This window comes from Halichoeres trimaculatus, unplaced genomic scaffold (genome assembly GCF_033239565.1).
Source record: "Halichoeres trimaculatus isolate MK-OKI-2021-1 unplaced genomic scaffold, fHalTri1.1 fHalTri1_scaffold_12, whole genome shotgun sequence".
Classification (NCBI taxonomy): Eukaryota; Metazoa; Chordata; class Actinopteri; order Labriformes; family Labridae; genus Halichoeres; species Halichoeres trimaculatus.
The window spans coordinates 22,069,921-22,091,932 of record NW_027437190.1 but is presented as its reverse complement, the minus strand read 5'-3'; the positions used below and the strand labels follow the sequence as shown (position 1 = coordinate 22,091,932).

Sequence of the window (22,012 nt, the reverse complement as noted above, 5' to 3'; positions counted from 1 at the left end):
ACTCACAATATATGGACCATATGTAACATTACTGTGTTGCAATTACAATTTGCTCTCAGTAGATCCACTTAAGATAAGTGCTTTCAAGTAGCAAGCAAGGAAAAGCAACTATTGTCAGCAGCATAGAGAGGAAAAACTTCAATAGCAGTGCCGTGGTCGGAGATAATGTGATGCTGTGCTGCAGTGACATTAAATGGAAGATGGTTTAAAGTCCACACTTTAATGGCGGCATTATTATAGTGATGGTAGAGCTGTGAATAACAGTGATAAAGACAATGATGATGTAACTGACTGAGGCTGTTTTCTATAATCTTTACATTTTTCATGCTTGAAGTTTGCATTTGCAGAAAATTTAAAATAACATATTATTTCACAGCACAGCTGTGATGCTGGGACAATGAGTGGTTAAGTGTTTGAAATGCATGCACTGGGCCAAGCTGCTGTTTGCTTTGTAGTGATGGGGTGTGTGTTTGCTCTGGTGATAGGGAAGGCCTTAATACACATGCGCTTGTATACACACACACAGGCTAGTTTGAGAATGCATGGGTTAAAGAAAACAAAAACAAAAACAAAAACGTAAACATAGTTTTGCTCATATGAGATTGCACATGATCCACACACACACACACACACACACACACACACACACACACACACACACACACACACACACACACACACACACACACACACACACACACACACTTGTTCCAGTTGACAATAAGACTGTAACCGCCTGACGGTCAGTTACTGAGCGCCTTTTTTAGATGAGAAGTGGGAACCTGCAGACTCAGCACACACACACATCTGACACACACAGACATGTCCCTCTCAGCTCATGCACATATACACATGTGATCAAGAGTCACACACACACACATACACACAGCATCCCATCAGAGATGCACCTGTATACCTTTACACTGCCCTTGGGCTAACAGACACTTCTCAAACACTCACAGTGACGGACACACACTTTGTCCAGTGCACACTGAAAACATAACCTTGACCTCTCGTGCTCCCAGCCTGCAGTCTCATACATACTTCATCCGTTCACTCAGGGCTGTCACACACACACACACACACACACTGAAACACTCTTTGAGAACATATTGATCTCATGGATGTTTTTTTACACTTTATGTTCACATTGATAGTTTTATCCGTGAGACTTGAATGACCATATTTATCAAACCTCCAAAATAAATGATGTATGATCAAGGAACAGTAGTTACTTGAATTAAATGTTCCTGGAAAAGGATTGTTTGAATTCTGGATTGTTTTAAGAACATCCGAAGATATTTAAGGCATGAAAAATGTTTGATGAAATTCACAAATGGGCTGCTTGATCTGAAAAATGACCCCAAAAAGTTTCTGGAAAAGGTTCAGTTGCCTTGATGTTAGAAAGATACTCTCAGTTACCTTGTTCTGTCAGTCTAAAACATTAAGTTTTAAATAAATGTAATGAAAAAAACTTTCAAATGTGTGAGTAAAAGAAACAAAGAGTTAGCCTGCATTAAAAAAGTAGATAATTGCTGAAGATGATAAGAAATTATTCCTTATTTATTTGCTGTCATTTAACATTATTCTTTGATCAAGCTGTACATCTCTGATGATAGGTCTTAAGTTTTTCTTGTAAAATGGCACCACGGCTCCTCAAATTCATCCTCATGTGTCCATGGAATTAGAGCAGATACAGGCCTACTCTGTGATGAATTTCACTGTCAAAGACAAATTCGAAATAAATCTCTCGCCATGGACTTCCAGCGTGTGTCGCACTCTGATAATTTCCACAATATCCTCTGCACCCCCAGGGGCAGATCTTTTTTTTCCTGCTATTTCTCTCTCCATCTTCTCCTGTTTGTTTCTATCCCTGTAAAATGCTGGTTGCTTTGCTGAAATACTGCAGTGCTTTATCTGCCCTCTTTGAGCCCCCCTCCCCTCCTACACCTCTTCCTCCCCTCTCTGTCTCCCTCTTTCCCTAGGATGGGTTGGGTGTATGCCCCCCATACCACCCTCCTCTTTTAGTTGTTGTTGTTGAAGATGGTGTATGTGTGTGTGAGGGTGGGGGGGGTTAGGGTGGGTGGACGGGTGAGGTAGAGAAGGGTGGGGGGGTAGCAGAAGCAGCCGGGACCCAATGACGTGGGTGCGACATGTAACCGTGGCGCAGGAGAGGAAATCGATACATGAAAGGATGAGGAGCACTGGGGTGGATTACCGTCTGGGGCCCTGGCTAGTGGAGGGATGGAGGGAGATGGAGGGGGTGTAGATGAGGCCTGGGGGGGTTGGAGAGTGTATATGTGTGTGTGTGTGTGTGTGTGTGTGTGTGTGTGTGTGTGTGTGTGTGTGTGTGTGTGTGTGTGTGTGTGTGTGTGTGTGTGTGTGTGTGAGGAGGAGGGCGAGAGGCCAGATTGTCCAGTCCCCTCTCTCCTGCATCCCCTCCCCTGACCAAGCGCTGTTTGAATCTTGACCCCTCCCATCAACCCTCCGTTGGCTTCTAAACACTGCTCAGCGCCGGTAGGCTGCCATAGGTGAACCTTGGGCTCAACACGCACACACTGAGACACACACATATGCAGGTGCTGCGGACTCCATAACGTTGAGTGAATACATGGATGGTTATGGCCACTGTGTGCTAACACTGCTGATAACCCTACACTATCTGTATGGGGAATAATCGCCTGATATTACCAGTGTAAATTAAAGAGTCCCAGAGAGATTGTGTGTGTATGTGTGTCCCTGTGTGAGTGTATACATTTATGTGTCTGTGGGTAGAGATGGCCGGCATGTAAGTCTTCAGCAGGGTGCGTCCACAGTGCTGCCACAAACCCAGATAATAAATATCTATAATAAATATCATTATTATTGGGCCAATCTCCCCCAATAACAGAGCCTCTGTGAAAGATGGCACGAGGGACTGAGCTGGATATTGGCAATATATCAGCATTGATTATTGAGAGTGCTGACAGAGAGAGGGAGGCAAAGTTAATAAAAACTAATAAAAAAGACAAGGAATACAGCAGGAACAAGGGCTTTAGCTGGATCAGCTGCTTGTTCACTAAAGGGAACCGAGAGAGAGGGGAAGTTGGAAGAAGGCAAGAAAGGAGATAGCAGCAGAGTGTTGGTTTGTGTGTGCATTTTTTGTGTGTAAGTGTGTGTACGTAGCTCTTTTGTTGTATATCCGAGTATGGTAGTGTGTACCTGAATTTAAGTTTTATCACTTTTGGTGTACGAGTTTGACTTTTTTGTGTGGGTGTGAATAGGTATTGACATCTACATAGACACTCTTGCGCATTCACACACACACAAACACACTCACACACACACACACACACTGGCTGCTCACTTTTTCCTACCTGCATGTGTGTCGTCTTGGATTGATTGAATCTTGGTTGGATCTGAACTCTGTGGTTGGGATCCAAAGCCTGCACAACCTTGCCATTGGCACTAACCAAAATGCACACAGGTCTTACCCACACATACACACAGAAACAGACACACTCTTTCCCTCTCTATCACACATACACATGCACAAACAGTGTGTAGACACACACAAACAGTGGCAAAGACACCAACAAACAAACCTCATAAAAACCCATGCATCATATCCATAATATCTTGACAAATCTATACATCATGTCAGAACATGGCTCTATGTGAATATTGCATTTTGCTGTGTGTTGCTGGTGTGTGTGTGTGCAGAGAGGATATGAGAAGAGTGCGTTGCTGGGTTGAGATTGGGACAGGGCGACAGTGAGAGAGCGTTGTCCATTCTAATAGGTCCTTGTTAGGCCGCTGACAGAGGCAGTAACGCCACTGTTGGCTGCTATTGATTCCCGTCCGACGCCGTTATTGATGAGTGAGAATTTAATTCAACCAGCTCGTTTGTCAACATGACATCACCATTTAACTACAACCATGACATGGGTGCGAACAACCTGAGGATGAGCTGGGTCACACACACACACACACACACACACACACACACACACACACACACACACACACACACACACACACACACACACACACACACACAAATATGGAACGGCGCAATAAAAACAATTGCACGCACAAACACAAAGATTTCCGTGCACACACACACACACATAATCTGCGATGCAGCATTTCATGAAGGCTAAAGATTTATTTTTGTGACACCCTGCTGTTGCCTTTTCTGCTTCTGCATCATTTACAATAAAAATAATATTCAATATTCAAACACTGTGTTTTCAACCAGTCAAATCAATCATTCAAACTGAATAACAGGCAATTACCAAGAGTGCAATAAAGTATATGACTAATGCATGGCCCATGATATGACTAATGTATAGCCTAAGGATACTTCTGGCTCTTTCTGATTGGATAAATATTTCATGCCACACTCTAACCTACAGCACATGACATGGAAAACACATTATATGAAGAACTGAACAAATTGTTTTCAATGAATAAATTTGTTTATAACTATTGTAGAAGAAAAAAAGTTTAAGAGCCAGCTTGTGCAGAAAAGATAAAACCTTTAAACAGAATCTTTTCATTTTAGTGAATCTTTCCCTTTTCTTAGAAAATATTGATTAGTTTCATCCAATCAGTATAAAATTTAAGTCAATACAAAATATTTAAAAGATATGAAGATAACATTTAAAAGCCATCAAAAATGGTTCATTCCCTATGAAAAGAAAAGCAGAGACAGCCTGAATCAATTTGAATTCAACTTTTTATTCACAAGTAATTTTTTACAAAGGGTGGAAAATGATGAAAAATACAAGGTTATATTGGTCAGTGGAAAGAAAATAAATATAAATAGTGAATTCATACAAAGTTAAGTTTCTACTTTATGTTTTGCACATTTTGTAATAAATATTAAAATGTTGCAAAATGTTTAAAACTGCATGATTTTGTGTGGAACTAGTTGCAAATCACAAACTCTAAGGTATGTGCATGATTTAAAAACTGCTTTATGTTTTATTTTTTAATGAAGCAGTTTTTTAATCCACATAAAAATTACTGATGCCTCTCTTGTTTGGAAAAAAAAAGAATATTCAGACAGTGCACCCCTGTAAAAACACGTAACACGTAAATTTCTGTGATGATAAAAATATTCAATATTCACTGAGTTAACAAAAACTGTTCCTGAATCACTGGTCTTCACTACTAGCATTCAGTTTCAAAGATGACATCCACTATTTCATTACTTTATTTCTCTATCTGAAAAAAGAGTTGCTAGAAGAGAAAGAGGGAGAATTTGCGAAGAAGTGTGTTTCACTACAGCAGAGGGGAGATACCGCCTGGAAAACAATGGAACCTGTGCTCTGTTTCTCTGTGTGGATTGGGAGGTTTGATAGGGAGGGAGGTGGACAATCAGGACCACGCAGGCCCCCGATGAGAACAGTCCAGCAGGGGTTATTGGCTTGAGCGGGCCCCCCAGGGGAGCTCTCTCAATCCCCAGGGACCAAAGAGGGACCCATAGACCCAAAGAGAGAAACTGTAGAGACCACCTCGCTGCAGGGGCCCTATAGGCACCAAGCAAAGAACACACTGAGGGGGGCCATTAACTGAATTTAGGTGGTCGGTGCTGGACAACAGACAGACAGATGGACAGAATCGAAGATAAGTGAGATGGGTGTTAGCTCTGGGTTTCATAGTGTTTGTATTCCATGAGGTTTTTTTACAGTTAGGGAAGAAAAGTAAGGGTTTTTTTCTACCTGAGAAGTTGTTAGGTCTAAAACAACTCATCTGAAATTCATGTGCAGGTGTATGAGAGTCTCTTTACATGTGTGAATGCCCAGCTGATGGTCCTCTTGTCTTTGAGCTCGTGTCAGATGGAGGGAAAAGAAGAGTTTGGTCAGAAGAGTGCGTGGAGGACGAAGAGGGGTGGATGCTGTATAGGTGTTAGCATCCCTCCTCCTCCTCACCTCCCCATCCTCCTACCCTCTACCCCTCCAACACCATCTTATTTTCCCCTCCTTCAATCTCGCACACCCTCCCTCCATTCCTCTCTTCCACAGACGCGCACAACCACACTACATTCTACAAGAAATAATTGCTTTTGTCTGGAAGGAGTGTAGGGAGGAGGGAAAGGGGGCGCGCATGGCTCCCTCTGTGGAGAAAAGGGGGTCTTTGAAGGACAACGAGTCACTTCTCCCTTTTCCTCCTTCTCTCTCCTCTCCTTCTCTTCTTGCCTCACCTCCTTCCCCATCCTCTTTCTCATTTGCCTCACTCCTTCCTCTTCTACTCTCCTCACTCTTCATCACTCTCTTCCTTCTCCTCTTCCTCTCCTCTTAGTCCTCCTCTTGCTCCCTTCCCCTCCTCTCCCTCATTGGACCTGCGGATGTCATCTGTCATACGTGAAGCGGAGGGAGAAGGACAATAAAACCTAGATGTCCACTACAGAGGATGACACATTTTTCATAATTAAGAATATGCCAGTTTAGGGTCCAGCACACATTTATTGAGAAAATGGCTGTGGTTTGTTGATGACTGTGAAAATCACGAGTCTCATGATGAAAGCAAAATCATTTTTTTATGAGCAATTTTCATTCAAACAGGCCTAATGAGCTGCAGCATTAAGTGAGCAGATATTAACAGTCCTGCGGGATGGTGCTTTCAGGGCCCTGCAGGAGCAAAGAGCTCACTCATTCCTATTGATTTGCTCGTATTGACTGCGATGTTTAAGGTATAGATTTTTCTATTTAAAAATCTATATCGACAATAATCTGGTGTGTAAGCGGGCAGAGTTGACTGATGCTGGCCTGTAATTGACAGCGTGTAACATGTCGGAGGCAAGAAGGGAGAGGGCAGGAGTGCGAGGAGAGGGGAGGACAGGAGAGATGCATGCCTGGGGAGGCCTGGGTGGAGGAAAGAAGATCCAGGAGCAGGAGACGAGAGAGCTGGTGATCACCTTTTGCATAAAGGATGTAATCCTTTTGCCCCTAGGGACTCTTGTGTCCTTTCTTTCAACATTTTGGACATTTTTTCTTAAACACTTAAGTGCACCTTGGTTTTAAAAAGCACCAAAATGTATTTTGAGGCTAAAACCAGCTTTACAATTCTCCAAGCAGTGGTTGCTCCTCTCCTCTCTTAATAACCTAATGATGCTCCCCAGTCCAGCTCATGAGGGCTTATTAAAAGCAGCAGTGATAAGATAACTTGATTATGTGCATGCTGGCTCTCCTGCCAGGTATTAGCGTTAAGCACCTATAGGTATCCATGGATCCTCTGGTCTGGTGTTCATCCCTTCCTAAGCATGCCGGTAGTAATGCACTGATCACCATTGGCATCATTATAGTCGGCATTATTAAGAGAGGGGTTGAAAAAATCCAGAAATCAATACAGGATACCTTTTGCAGCGGTAGTGAAAACGAGGGAGATGGGGAGGAGGGGGGTGGGTGGTTGGGAGGAGGGGTGGTGGGAGGGAGTGGATGGAGGGGAGGGAGGTGCGGGGGTGGGGTGGTGATGTGTGAGTAGTAGCGGGTCCTCTCTCGCCTCAATGTTGCGGCCAGCCTAGTGGCAGATCGCTACAATCCTGGAGGGAGCCGGGTCGAATGAGCTATTGGGGTTCCCAAATAAAACCGGGACACACAGACAGACAAAAAAGACACACAGACGGATGGACGGAGATAGGCAAGTGTTCCGATAACACGGAGACCACAACCGGATTCTATACGCTTTGTTTATTTCCGTTGGTTTGTGTTTTTTTTAATTATTTATTTAATCGCTGTATTTATTTATTTATTTATTTATCGATTGATTGCGTTTTAATTACTGCCTTGTGACAGAGAGCGAGGGAGGAGGAGCGTCAGGGCCAAGCGCGCGCCTTGTGTTTCTGTGTGTTCTCGTGCAGCCCTTCTAACCCTGACTTGTTTATTTATCTGTTGATGATCGCCTTTAATGAAGCTGTTTTAAATGTGCTCGTGACGCGACCCGCTGCTTGTGCGCGAGCGTATGAATGTCTTACATGTAGCCTTCATGCAAAGGAGGAGAGGAGAAGGAGCGCGTGCAGCTAGAGACCAAATACAATAGATCAAACCAAATACTATAACAGAAATCCAAATAAGACTTTATAACTCCGCTGGCCTTTTTTACTCTTGTATGTTTAAATGTTTTATTATTTTCTTGTGTTTTACTTTAAATTGCAAAGCGAATACCAAAGCTCAGCCCGGCTGGTGAAGCTAGAGGAGTAGGCTAGCGACTGTTCTCATGCTTTTTCACACCTATAGGAAACATTACCGGTGAGGAGCGAGAGGATTCAATAAGCTCTCGGGCCCCTATGTTTACTCAAGGAGAACGCTTTAGCCGAGCAAAGGTAACAGAGACGCAGATGCATCAACGACAGCAGGTGACACACAGACTTAACTCTGAAAGTGCTACAATAGGCCTGTAATTGTATCACAACTTTTCCTGCAGCCTGTAAAAGTGATCTCCTGTCTATCCGTCTGTGTGTTTGTCTGGACTGAAAGCTAACTGCTGCACTCAAGGGACCATATCCTTACATATATGTTCTATGCACATCTACCCCAAAAGTAATGTCTGCCAACAGTCCACAAATGTAAATAGAAGTGCGCAGCTGGGCTACATGTGCACACACCTTACGGCGAATGTTGTGAGCTGTCCATACCAAATATTCCCCCAAAGCTGTCTACCAGAGAAACGGACGGAGAAACAGAAGCTCCAGAAGAGGACAGAGCTTATTACAGTTCTACTTCTGTCAGATTATTTGCATCAAAACAAGAAGCCGGAGGAAGATCATGTTTGTTCCCTTGCCGGTGCCGTTCGTGTTTCAGAGAACTGCCCCTGACCTCAACGCCTGGCGTCTCAAGTCCCCTCTGGCTCTCCGCTCCAACTCCGGTAAGACATTTTTCTCTCGTCTTCTCCTCTGCTACACATCCTCCATGTCGGTTAGCCATGCAGACCCGCCCCGCCTTGCTCGGTGCCGATGCACTTGCAGCGGAGGAGAGCTGTTGGCGTACACACCCACTTACACGCGCACACACACTCCTCCGGCTCCGTTTGAAGGCTTTAACGGAGTCCTCTACACACGCTGGCTGTTTGTTGGAGTCAAGGAAGCGTTCCTGAGCGCACTGGAGCGTCCACACTGATAGAAAATTCATGCGTAAAACGTCCTTTTATTGGTGTCCATTCCGTGGCACGATGCGCCAGTCTCCCACCCGTGTCCTGCTTAATTTCCACGGCGTTTGTGCCCCTAACTCCGAATATTTTTCTCGCTTCTCTCTGTTCCCATCCTTCCCCTCTCCTCCACTGCCTGCGCCTGAGCCTCAGCCTCCGTCTCTCCCCAACTAGACTCTCGGCAGGCAGGGAATATTCATGCCAACTTATCGATCCTGCGGAGATCGATTCCTGGGCCGGTGGAAGCAGAGAGAGGGGGAGATAGAAGGAGAGAGTAGGTGCACGGTGGAGTGCGAACATACTGAAAGAAAGGGAGAAAACACCGCTATTCTGCCGTTTTATTACGTACTGTTTTGTGTTTGTGCTTTATCTTTGCACATTATTTGTTAATGACTCGGCTTTGAGCTCAGCAGTAACCTCTGACTCGCTCTGAATGTGGCTTTAGCTGAGACTTGCATGCTTGCTGGGGGACAAGGATCGCATCATAGAAAACACAACTGTAAAGAAAAACAGGACTTCCACTGACTACATCTCTCTGTCCCAGTGCTGCTCCGCTTCTGCACGCTTGGAAGCAGAGGAGCAGAGGGAGTGTGGAGTCAGGGAGGAGGGGGCAGGGTGCTAGCTGGGGCGCCGTCTGCGTTTCATCTGCGCTGAAGCGGAATAAAAGGACGCATGGTGGGAGCAGCCAGGCTGGCTTCAGTGTGTCACTGACTATCGTTGCGAGAGAGCTCCAGCTCAGTCCAGCTTCAACTGTTCGTCAGACATGCAACAGCTGCTCAACCCTTTCCCCCCACTACGTCTTTGGAGAGGGAAGGGTGCGTCTGCTTGAATGTCTTTTCTGTCCTCTGTGTGCTTACTGAAGGACTGCGGAGAGTAGGGAAGTCAGGGGAAACACAATAAGGGGTCAATGGGCTTTTATTTCCGCCATATTTCACTGTCAAACTTATTCACTAATGCATATACATACAGCAACTTAGGTACCAGGGCGAAATGGTGCGTAAATGTGGATGATGTGCACCTTAGCTGTGTATGGGCTCTTAAAGGGCCAGGTACCCCCCTCAGTGCACAGTTCCCCTCTCATTTCCAGATCAAGTTCAAGCCCTGTTTGATTCCTGAGATGCCAGACTTCACCCTTATACTCCACATACTCCGTCATCAGAGCACAGCATGTGACAGTGAGGGGACAGGTGATAGAGGGGCAAGAAAAAGGAGAATATGGGGATGAGAGGGACCTGTTACCAACCGTATCTCTGGAGATATGCACACAGAAGAGAGAGGGCTTGGAGGCAGGACGAGGGGGGAGGCGGAGTTTTTGTTGAAAAATGGCGAATGTCAGAATGAGATAAAAAAAAATGTGGAAGGAGAGAGCATGAGAGAGAAAGAGAGAGAGAGAAGTGGGTGAAAGTAAGAGTAGATGACAGCGTGAAAAACGAGGAGGGAAAGAAAAACCCAGTTTGAGCTTGAGAGGTGAGAGTAAACCGAGGATGAGCCATTATGTTGCAGCGTCCCGGGCCAGGGCCAGCATCTGAATAAGCATGCAAACTGATGGGATGTGTGCTGCTCCAGTCCTTAGATTCTGGGATAACAGTGATTCACAATGCTATGCTGATTTTATTCCACGCTGATAACACGGTACAAGGTGCTGTCCTTTTCATGCTTAGAGGGTTTGTCATTAAATGGGTGCAGGGTCGGCTCAGCATCTCAGGACTGAAACAGAAAGTCCGTACTCTGAAAAACACAAACCTCAGAGGTGTCTTCAGCTACTTTTTGTATCATTTAGGCCCGTGAGCTCAATGCACTCTCCAGACCTTCAGCAGTATTCCACACACACACACACAGGCTCAGGTTTTCCTGGGAGTTGTAGGACTCTTGACTCAAGCTCTCTGTTAACTTTTCTCTTTGACTGGTGGCAGATCCTGACTCCCTTGAGTTTGAGCTCAGTGTCGGGTCGGAGGTCACATCAGAAGTGTTTGACTCAGCCCCACCTGACCCTTCTCTGCCCCTTGTGTTTTCATTCTCTTTCATGTTACAACAGGCCTCAAGCACTCATGCACAACCCCTGTGGGGGCTCCCGTTCCCCCTCTCCCTCTCTGTCTCACACACACACACACACACGTACGCCTCATCATGAAACACACAGACCATCATATGGCATAAAACAAGCATGTTAGACCGTTTTCCACCTGGATGGCAAGCCGCTCTAACTGATCCAGGTTTGTTCTATTTTTAATGGCATTCTGTCTGTGAAGGTACAGGTCAGGGCCTCTGCTATGTGAACTTGGTGTGTGTGTGTGTGTTTGTGTGCAGTAAAGTGGTTTGTGAAGCCATCAGCATTAACTGTTATATGAAAGTTTAATGGGACATAGAGGAGAAACCACAGGTTTCCCACACAGCGCAGGGTTTGATATGATATGATATGATGGGACATCAAGGAGACTGGAGACTGCTTTGCTTTCCTCTGTCTCTCTCACACACACACACTCACACACACTTACACAAACACACAGATTCAGTTCATCTCAGCTATGCACCTTCTGTCACACACCATTAGCCACCATCTCCTACACAACACTGTCTAACTCTCTCGTACACACACATTTCAGATTTTCAACCCTTGTGTTTCTGTCCCTGATTCTTAGACCGAGTAACATTAACCAACGCTTATTGACGTTTTTCTCTCAAAACTTTTTCTGATAATTTCACAAACTGTGTGTTTTCATGAAGTCTTCAGCCTTGATCAGCATATCATGATAACCACAGATGTGTGCCTTTGCTTACTCGCTACTACCTAGACATTCCCTCATGTGTACCTGACGCTGGCACATGTCTACATAACGTGAGACAAGGCATGTGTTTAACCATTTGAGGAAAGACAGTCTGAATGTGTGTGTGTGCGTGCGTGCAAAAGCATGACTACATGTGCAAACGAGTGTGTGTGGGTATAGATCGGTTTGTGGAGGGGAGCGTGCAAGTCGCAGTGTTAACATGATTGCAAATGACAAAATGTCAACCTGGGTTTGTTAGCAACATAATGGGGAATCAATAGACACGAGAAAGATGTCAATACTACATGCTTTATTGCATTAAGCTACCTCTCTCCTTCTCTGTAGCCCTCTCTCTCTTCTTCTTTTCCCTTTTCCCTCCCCACTCCCTCCTGCTCTCTGTCACAATACAATCCTCTCTCCTCTCCTCTCCTCTCCTCTCCTCTCCTCTCCTCTCCTGTCCTCTCCTCTCCTCTCCTCTCCTCTCCTCTCCTCTCCTCTCCTCTCCTCTCCTCTCCTCTCCTCTCCTCTCCTCTCCTCTCCTCTCCTCTCCTCTCCTCTCCCTGTGGTTGTAGAATTAGATTGCAGTATATGAGGCAGCCGCGGGGTTCTGAATGCAGCAGGCAAACATCAGAATGCTTCGGAAGCTAATGGGTTCTGCTATTTACGTAAATTAGGCATCATAGATGCCCCCCGACTGAGTGGAGTAAACTGCAGCATGGACGTCTTATGTTTTACTAAAGCTTTTTAGAAACAAGACGTCAGACCTGAATTTGAAAACCTCCTCTAGAAGAGCTGTCATAGAAACTGTAGGATTTTATTATATGGATCTAACTATGGATTTATGGTTTCAAATTGGCTCAAAGTATGAGGGATTAAACCTGTTTGATAGTTTTGGATTAAACCAAACAAATCAGCCTTAATGTGTGTTTAAAATTCTCCTAATCCTATTAAGGCTTTACCTTTTTAGTGGATTTTCAGAGATTTGTGTACAAGCTGGTATTTTGTATCCACATATAGAGATGGTGTATTCATGTTTGTTTGTGTGCATTAATGTGTGTTGACTGAGACTAATGTAGTATTAATGCTGATGAGCTCCCACAGCTCATTAGCAACAGTGAGTGGTATTGAGTTTCTCCTGGGGAACAGGACGCACAAACACGTATACACCACATCATTATCAGCCATTAGCGTATTAATAACTCCAGCCACACACCCACTGAGCACACAAACACACACACACACATACAAGACAAATGACCTTTGCACATCTTTTTTTAAATATGCATACTGTAACAAAGAGGTTCTGAGGACATCATGCAAATGTATTCATCAGAAGAGCTGATGAGTGTTTTTTTACAGGTCGTCTATTATTCTTGAACATGTTTGCTTCACACTTTGTCATTGGACTGTCATGCACAAAAACAAGGACTCACACTCAGGAATAATGTTGTGCACTTTGTTGCTGTGTCCAGTGATATACAGCCCAGCATTAGTCCTAATCAGAGGCCGGGTGAGCAGGCCACTTAATCAGACCTATCACCTGGAGAACACACACAGAGACGGATCACTGGCGTGTGTTTGTGCATGTGTGGGTGTGTGCGTACAGGCAGTTAATCAACACATCAGCAGGAATAAACACATACAAACCACCTGACTCCATTCTGGGTATTGATTTATACCTCTGTCCGTGTTTTTTCCCTCTCTCTTGCTCTTTTTTCCCAGTAACATACAGAAGATGTACATACTGAGAATTCAAGCGCACTTGACCTCTACATGGGAGACATCCTGTTGTGTGAATGTATGTGTGTGTGGAGGCTCGGTCAGTGGTGGTCCGGCTGTGATCAGGGCTGGAGTGAGCTTCTCAACATGCCGCCAATCACCCCCGTCAGGCCAGGCAGTCAAATCAAGCTTTTGAACTCCTGCAGAGAATATTGAACACTTGATTAGCTGATTTTTGCCTTGTTTGTCTTCACTGATTGCCTTATTTCTTAAAGAAAGAAAAAAAAGCTTCAACTCCTGACATTCCTTTATGCATTATTTGTAAGCAGCATCCAGCATCTGTTCAGTCTATTTGCCACGATGGCTGCTGTCTCATAAACACACCAACAATGTGTTTTCTCCAGCTGCTGTCTTTTTGTGTTGTTCATTGCTGCAGGCTGTCACCTCTGGCACCCCGCTCATGTGCCAGTACATTTAGATAATAAAAAAGACCAATAAAATCCAGGGGTTTGATTGGGTGTCTCCCCTTAGCGCCAGAAGAGCGGAGGACTAAATCAGGGGTCCTTCTCTCCATTTCATTTAGCTGATAAGATTTATGGTAATGAAGGGGTCCTATTAACCTCTAGGGTGCCACTGCTGTCCTTCACACCTAGGCTGGATGAGAGTGCTCACTGATCGGGGTGTGTGGAGGCGGAGGCAGCGAACATGTCGGCTATAAGCAATGTCACATCATCGCAAATGCGCCCACTGGAGTGCTCACACACACACACACACACACACACACATACACACACATACACACACATAACAGAGCCTCTCCAAAAGCAGCTCAGCCCTTTGAGAGAGTTGAACGCATGTTTAATCTCCCCCCTGTCTTTCTCTTCCTCTGCATTTCCCCTGCTCTTTATCCCCTCGATCCTTTCTGCTCTCCATACTTTTCTCGGCAGGAGCGCTCTTTTCTGAAATTAATCTGTTGTACTTCACCACTTCTTCTCCTCCTCTTATTCCCTCCTGCAATCTATCAGACTCTGTCCTTTTTTTTGCTCAATGCGAAGTCCCACTATTCAGGATATTGATACAAATTCAGAGTTAGTGTGACATTGTAGATGATTATCACCAAATTTAAAAAACATATTGAGAAAATTTTGATGCTTGGATCAAAATATTAAAATTTGGATCCCTTTCCTCTGGTTTTGTTGTCACCCTGCATCTTTTTATGCTGTTTGTATGTTAATATTAGGGGTGAAGAGAGGATTGGGGGGATGTAACAGAGGGAGGCGTAACCCCTCCTTCTGTACAAGAGCTGCACCCCTCTGTCCCTTTGTCTGCTTGTAAAGGGGACAAGGAAGGAGGCAGGGGTGGGGGGTGCTAAAGGAGTGACTAAGTGACCTCTCTCTCCCCTTTCTTTTGACGCTCCCATGTTCTGTCCATTTTGTCATGCACGTCCCTCTCCCTCCCTCCTCTTTCATCCTCTTTCGTTCCCCCTTTTTTCAGCCTGGTTAAGTCGCCATGGCTGTTTGCCTCATATGTCTGTCCTCTCTTTCTCCCTCCCTCCCGCTCCCTCTCACCCCACATCTTTGGCAGCGGCAGCCTGGTTGCCAAAGTGTCTGTAGGACACATTAAGGCCCATAAAAGCATAGTCTGCGGCCGCACTCTTAACCACCAGTCAGAGGTAGTGTACAAAAGTGACTTTAAATGAGTCTGTGATTACCCTGGAACATGGAGAGACACTGAAGTGGCCAAGAGAGTGTGAGACAAGGCCGCAGCATCAGAAGGAGGTGAAGGGAAAGAGCGGCTCTTGGATGCTTCATGAGTCTCTTAAGGAAAATTGAACTGAAACGAATATTTGTTTCTCCCTCAACTAAAAGCTGTAAAGGCTACCTGAGTGGAACAAGCGATGAAAAGTTGTAACCCAAATTTCCTGCCGCCCACACCTCTCTTCTCCACAACCTGCTCGCCCCTCCTCTCCTCCTGCCTCCCCTCTTCCTAATTGGCCACATGCTGCCTTGAGTGACAAGTGTAATCATCAGTCAAATTATGATGGGGGAGAGAAGGTGGAGGCCAGGGGGAGGTGGAGGAGGAAGAGAGGAACAGCAGAAGGTGGTGAGGGGGTTGGAAGGAAGTGCTTTGATCAGAGATAGAGAGGGGGTGAGCGGGCTAACAGACAGAGCTACATGGAAACCTGCTGTCCACACACCTGCTGCTTCAGAGATGGCGAACATTAGCACCCTCAGACCTCAGGGTGGTGGAGGAAATCACACACATGTTCAAACCAAACCATGTGTCAGCACTCCATGGAGACTAAGTTCTTAAATCTGAAAATGGATCATGAGCTTGAACTTGAATAGTTGTTTTTTGTTTCAACCTCAACAGCTGAAAACCTCTTCTGCTTTCTTAACAGTTTCAACACAGACGAGAACAATGAAACTAGTGGGTGTGGTAGCAGCACGCTCTTTGATTCTCACTTGTGCACACCAGGCCAAGTCCATGTTATATTTGGATGTACTTTGTTATCGAGAGCAGATGTTAGCTCTCCAGCCAGCTAACGAGGTTTACAGTAATTAGGAGTGCTGATGAAGCGCTTTGATTCTCCGGCTGTGGCGGCCCTCTCATTAGCGGCTATGGCTAGCTAGCGCTGCAGCAGGCGCTCCAGTCACATCCTATTAGGCGGCTCAATGTACACTCTGAATTAGGAGCGGGAGATTAAGTGGAGATGAAAACTGTCTGCGTACACACACAGATAAATGCACACACACACAGACACACACACATTAATTCTGGCTGTTTTAGAAAGCAAAGTCCACACACATACACACACATGCACACACTCACTGCTATAATGAGGTTAGAGGAAGAAAATTCCCCCTCTGGATTCAACCTAACATTTTATAAGATGCTAATTGGAGGCAGTTATGCAGCCAACACGATTCTTCCTTGAACTTCTACATGTGCCGAAAGCCAAGTTTGAATAAAACGACCCTGTGTGAAAGAGCATATTAGAAATAAGACAAGTTTTTCATGTGTTTATGCGTGATTCTTCCCGTGTTTAACCCGAGGAGTTAAATATATCCTCATGTTTTTACAAATTAAAGCAAGAGAAAACACAGCCTTGAAAACACTCCAGCACCCTTTCTGTCAGGGTTTTTTTCCCTTTCCTCACTATTCGTCAATACTCTCTCCATGCCCCTCTCCTCCCCTCCTTCGCTCTGTCTCTCGTCGTCTTTTGTGTGATGGAGTGATTATTGAGGACGTGGCTCCTGTGTTTAACGCTGGTTGATGAAGTCTGCCTTTGTCTGTCTGCGCTAACCTGTCGCAAACGGGACACCGCTTATAGCAAAATCAATACACAGAGTAGAAGAGAAGAGGGACAGGGGGAGAGAAAGAGAGGCCTGGCAAGGGAGGTAGAGAAAAGAAAGACAAAGGAGGGGGTAGAGGAGTGTTAAAAGAAAGAGTGAGCAAGGATGGAGCAGGAAGTCAGTGGAGACAAAAAAGGGGAGAAAGATGGAAAATAATTTAAATACTTGACTCAGCGCTGATTAAATGTGGCTCCTGTCCCATGTGTGTGTGTGTTTATGTGTGTGTAGATCAGGACATTTATATGTATATGTTTGTCTTGCCTGTGCGTGGCCTTGACCAAGGGTCTGGCTGTTGTATCACTCGTGATGTGTGTGCATGTGATTGTTTAAGTGTGTATACACAGCAGAATGGGACAGCCTCTATCTGTGTGTGACAATCTGTGTGTGTGTGTGTGTGTGTGTGTGTGTGTGTGTGTGAGAGAGAGAGAGAGAGAGAGATGGCTCAGTTCGCCTTCTCTCCCCTGAGTCGAAGCCAGTGTGAAGAGTAGAGACGAGCGACAGAGGGACAGGGAGAAGGACGGAGGAAGAGAGGATGGGGAGAGGTGTAAGGGGGGTAAGAAGTAGGAGGAGGGGGAGGAGGCGGGGGGCAGTTGTGTGAGAGAGGCACAGCTGGGAAATGAGAAATGCAGCCCCCCCCCCGTATACCACCACCACCTTACACTCGCACATAGAACGCACACACACACACACGATCCCCATCTCTTTATCCTCCCCTCAGGAAAGAAGGGGTGGAGGTGGAGGTAGAGGAGGGTGAAGGGAGAGGGAAGGGAGGGGTAAAGGGGGATAGGAAGAGATGGAGAAGGGGACAGATAGGGGCATTAAAATTCATGGCCTTTTTTTTATTTTCCCTGCTGAAAATCAATAGTGTTTACTATGAATGAGTGGAACAGTGGACAACAGTGGTGCCGGGGGGACAGAGAGACAGACAGAGAGGAGGAAGAAGAAGAAGAGAGAAAAAGAGAAAGAGGGTAGGGAGGGAGAGGCAAAGAGGAGGAGGGAGGACTTTATTGCGATAGGCAGAAGCACCAGAGGCCAAGGTTAAAGACGAGCAGGGGCAGAGAGGCAGTGAGAGATAGCAGCACTAAGTAAATTCAGTTGTCTTCTAAAACAGACATACTGCCCTGTAAATGCATATTTACTATTGGCTATCATAAGAATGTAATGCAATATAAATCATAATCTGGCTCGCTGTAATATCGACTCTTTGACCGTCTTTGCTTTCCCAACTTTCCAGTCCTCATTCCTCGCCTCAGCCGACTCCACCTCTCAGAAACTGTGTGTGTTAATTGGCAGCCGACAAACCCCACTGACATGATCCCTCACAAACAAACAGCACAGACACACACACACATAAACAAACACAAAATCCAGACCAGTTCACATCACACTGAGTTGTTCAGCGACCCTGACCCTGTTTCCTGCTGCTGAAAGCCTAGAAGTTCAGGATGGCTTACCAGTGCTTTGATTAAGCACTGCCTGTGTGTCTCACACTATTTGATCAAAGAAGAAAAACAGTGTGGTTTTTTTCTGCTTTTTTCAACTTTTACTGGATGTGGACCCTACATCTTTCATAGCAATCAAAGCGTTTAAAACAGTTTTGCTGTTTTTTAGCCGGAAAAATTGTGTCGGTAACTAGAAAATAGATCATTTGAGGATGCCAGACACGACTTCTACATCACAGAAAACTTTTGTTTTTCTCTCGGTTTCCACCAAATCCACTCTTTTTGTTGTTGCTGCTGTATATTTTCTTTTCTACATGTATGTTATCAAACTCTCACCATGGCATCTGTGTCCTCCGGCTTTTTTTTTCTTTTTTAGTGTGAATGTGTCAGCGTGTTGCTGCTGTGCATGGCTATCTCTTGCATATTAGCCCCGGTCACTGTGCACACACTGGTGTGTTCCTGCATGCCGTGCATGTGGATGCGTGTGTGTGTAGGAGTGAGCTGTGCAGGGCGTGATATATATTCAGGCAGCTCATGCATTATGGAGAGTGTAGGTGAGAGCGTCTAAACGTGAACTGCTGGTATGTGGAGGGTTCAGGGCCAATCTCACCGAAGCCTTTTGTATTCGCATGGCATCTCCATTTCAAATCGGCCTGTCAAAAGCCAGCAGCATGTTTTATTCAGCAACAGATATTGATCACATATTATGCATACGTACCAAATCTATACTGCATGCCAAATCCAAACCTTTGATATGTAGATGGTCCTGCTTTTGGAGTTTGCTGCATGCAAAATTGAGGTGTTTGTTATGTGCATAAACTTTGCAAAGCTTTGGTGATGCAAAATCTATTTTTGTTTTTCTGCAGCTGCCAGTTTTTGATGTGGTGATTGTATGCAGTCATGTTGATCAGGCATTAAAGTTTGGAGGTGGGAATGACTTGTTTACCAGATCAAAGGGAAAGGACAGAGGCAAGCAGAGTGCATCCACTCGGCCAATGTGTGTGGACACTGCATCGTCTGCAGGGATGGGGAAGAGTTTGCTGAGGTCAGAATACCATGGCGGTTCTTTCCTTTGGGCTCAGGCGTGTGTGTTCATTACTCCGACGCCTCGGAAGACCAAAGTGCGAGTTGTGTGCTAACTTCAATCTCTCAATCCACTTACAGAGCTTCTAGCTTCTTGCTCCAAATGACCTCCAAGCAGCCATATACATTAACAGCCAACATTTCACTACAGCAGCTTCTCTTTGTCCATCAACATGTTTTTCCATCAATAGTTCTTCATGTGTTAAAACCCGAGACCCGAGGCCATCTCTGCCTTTCTATCATGTGCCCGTTTTTACCATCACGCTGCACCGGGGCCGCACTAAATCTCCCTTCTCTAAATGACTGGAGTGGATGAGAGGTCACAGTATATATGGGGGAGGAGGACAATGCAGGCTTTAGCTGTGATGGAGCTTGCTTTTTCACCCTTTATGAGCAGAGGTGAGTGAGCAGGATAGACGAAGGTAAACGCTCATCTGTCCAGGAATTTCTCCACCTCGACTTTGTTCTCACTGTGGGTGAATTCGATGTCTCATTAGCTATCACTCTTGTGCCTCTTGAATTTTTCCGACCATCTTGACCACCCTTCTCTCTACCTTGGTACTCTGTTCCCTTAGCGACCGTTTCCAAGGTGCCCATTCCCAAGAGCTGGAGGAGGGGTCCAGTGATGTCATGCATGCATAACTCTACACCTGTAATTCACGTCCTGTTCTGGCCTCCTCTCCATCTTTGTCAAATTTCTTTCTGTACTGCATCTCCCTTAACTCCCTCTCTTTCATTTGTTACCCCACATGTCAAATCCTTTCTTACTCTCGCCTTCCTCTGTGGCTTTATTACGCCTTCAAAAACTGCTTCTCCAGCATCTCACCACCACCAGAGTGCAATCCACTTATACCTCGAAGTCAATTTTATTTTTTTTGATTATTTTATTTAAACTTTTTTGAATGTAAGTGTTTGATTTGAACACTTCAGATACAGTGATGCTTCCCTTTTCATCGGCTGTTAAGAGACAGACAGTTGAGCCGCCCTCTGTCCACAGTGTAGATGGCTCTCTACATCTGCTCCATGTTTAAAAGGTCATTTGTCAAGCCTGACATTTTCTGCCCTTACCAAAGGTTTCCTCAATATCCAGCCTGGCCCTTCCATTCAGAGTTTATGCTTTTCATTTATTTATTTGCCTGGTATAAACCTTTTCTGACAATACGTTCCTCTTCAGTGTCAAAAGATATCAGGAGTGTGGGCGGCTGAATTCTATCATCTTGTAATGTTCAACAGACTAAAGCGAGACAGATGTGGTCCCTGTGCTGGTGTGTGTGTGTGTTTGTGTGTGTGTGTGTGTGTTTGTGTGTTTGTGTGTGTGTGTGCACTTGGGTAATGATGCCAAGGATTCCATTAAATGTAAGTTGCAACAGGAAGTATAGTAGGTGGGCACTTGCACATACACCCAAAGGAGTCTGATTAGGGATTAATGCGCGTGCATGCTTGCTTATGTGTGCCCGTGCTTGTGTGTGTGTGTGTGTGTGTGTGTGTGTGTGTGTGTGTGTGTGTGAAAGCCAGCAGGATGTTTTTACTCAGCACAGGTTGTCGCTCTGCTGTTTCCCCCCACGTCCCTTTTGTAACAGCCCTATTCCACCATTTTGGTTTTTGTCCCAGACAAAAAGAGGCCCCAGAGCAAGGCCCCCTACCTGAACACCGCCTCCCTCCTGATATTTTTCAAAGCTCCCCCTCCAACACACACTCTCCCCCTTTCTGGTCTCAGCTCCTTTTTCTTTCAGCTCTCTTTCTCTCAAATTCAAAATAGCCAACTGTCATGCACATTATAGAGTCATGCCTGTTAGCATTTTGCAGGTTAATAGTAATAGATCACAGTGTAAGAAAGGTACTGACAAACGAACACAACACTTCTCGATAAAAGAATTATCAAAGAACTAAAAAATCATAAAAAAAACATGAAAAAGATGAAGATTAACTAAAGAAATAAAACAAAAATCAATAATTTATGTATTATTTGTCCCTTTTTGCTTCAGTCCTTGAAACATTAGCATTTTTTAGGTATGTTTTAGGTACAGCTAAAATTTTACTCTGGGAACAACCTATTGTGGCTGTTTTGACCAAACTCTTTGGAGCATCTCAGGACTGTTTTAAAATAGTTGCCATAATCTGTACACAAACAAGGCCCCAAAAGACTTTAAATCCAGACTTTAATCCTTTTCTCATGGTGTCACACTCGGAGTGGAAAGCCACCTTCTTCAAGGTAATAAGTCGTTTAAAGATTGAAATTATGATAAATTTTTATTACTTCATAGCTTTTGATTAATGGGCAACAATGGCAAGTGAAAAAGGGACATCAGGCCCCATTTTTTGATTTTTAATAAATAAAATACATTTCACTAACAATTACCTACTAGCAGGAAACAGTTAACATGAGTCTCACTAGCATTACATTTGAAAATCACAAATTACTATTTTAAAGCTTCAGGGAGCTCTAGTTGTTAGCTGGTGATGAAACAGGCTGAAATTATTATGGATACTGCTCATAACTAAGAAAAACCGGCAACCT

General features: G+C 44.8%; 1 protein-coding gene across 2 annotated transcripts in view; it reads left to right on the top strand.

Annotated features, from left to right (window-relative positions):
• Nucleotides 1–7,479: 7,479 nt before the first annotated feature.
• The window catches only part of pou2f2b (POU class 2 homeobox 2b), a 48,590-nt gene continuing 34,057 nt past the window's right edge, over nucleotides 7,480–22,012 (top strand). For both annotated transcript variants that reach the window (XM_074683174.1, XM_074683173.1), the window contains exon 1: nucleotides 7,480–8,850. In XM_074683174.1, coding sequence (XP_074539275.1) covers nucleotides 8,751–8,850 — 100 coding nt within the window. In that variant the 5' untranslated portion in view covers nucleotides 7,480–8,750. The remainder of the gene's footprint in view (nucleotides 8,851–22,012) is intronic.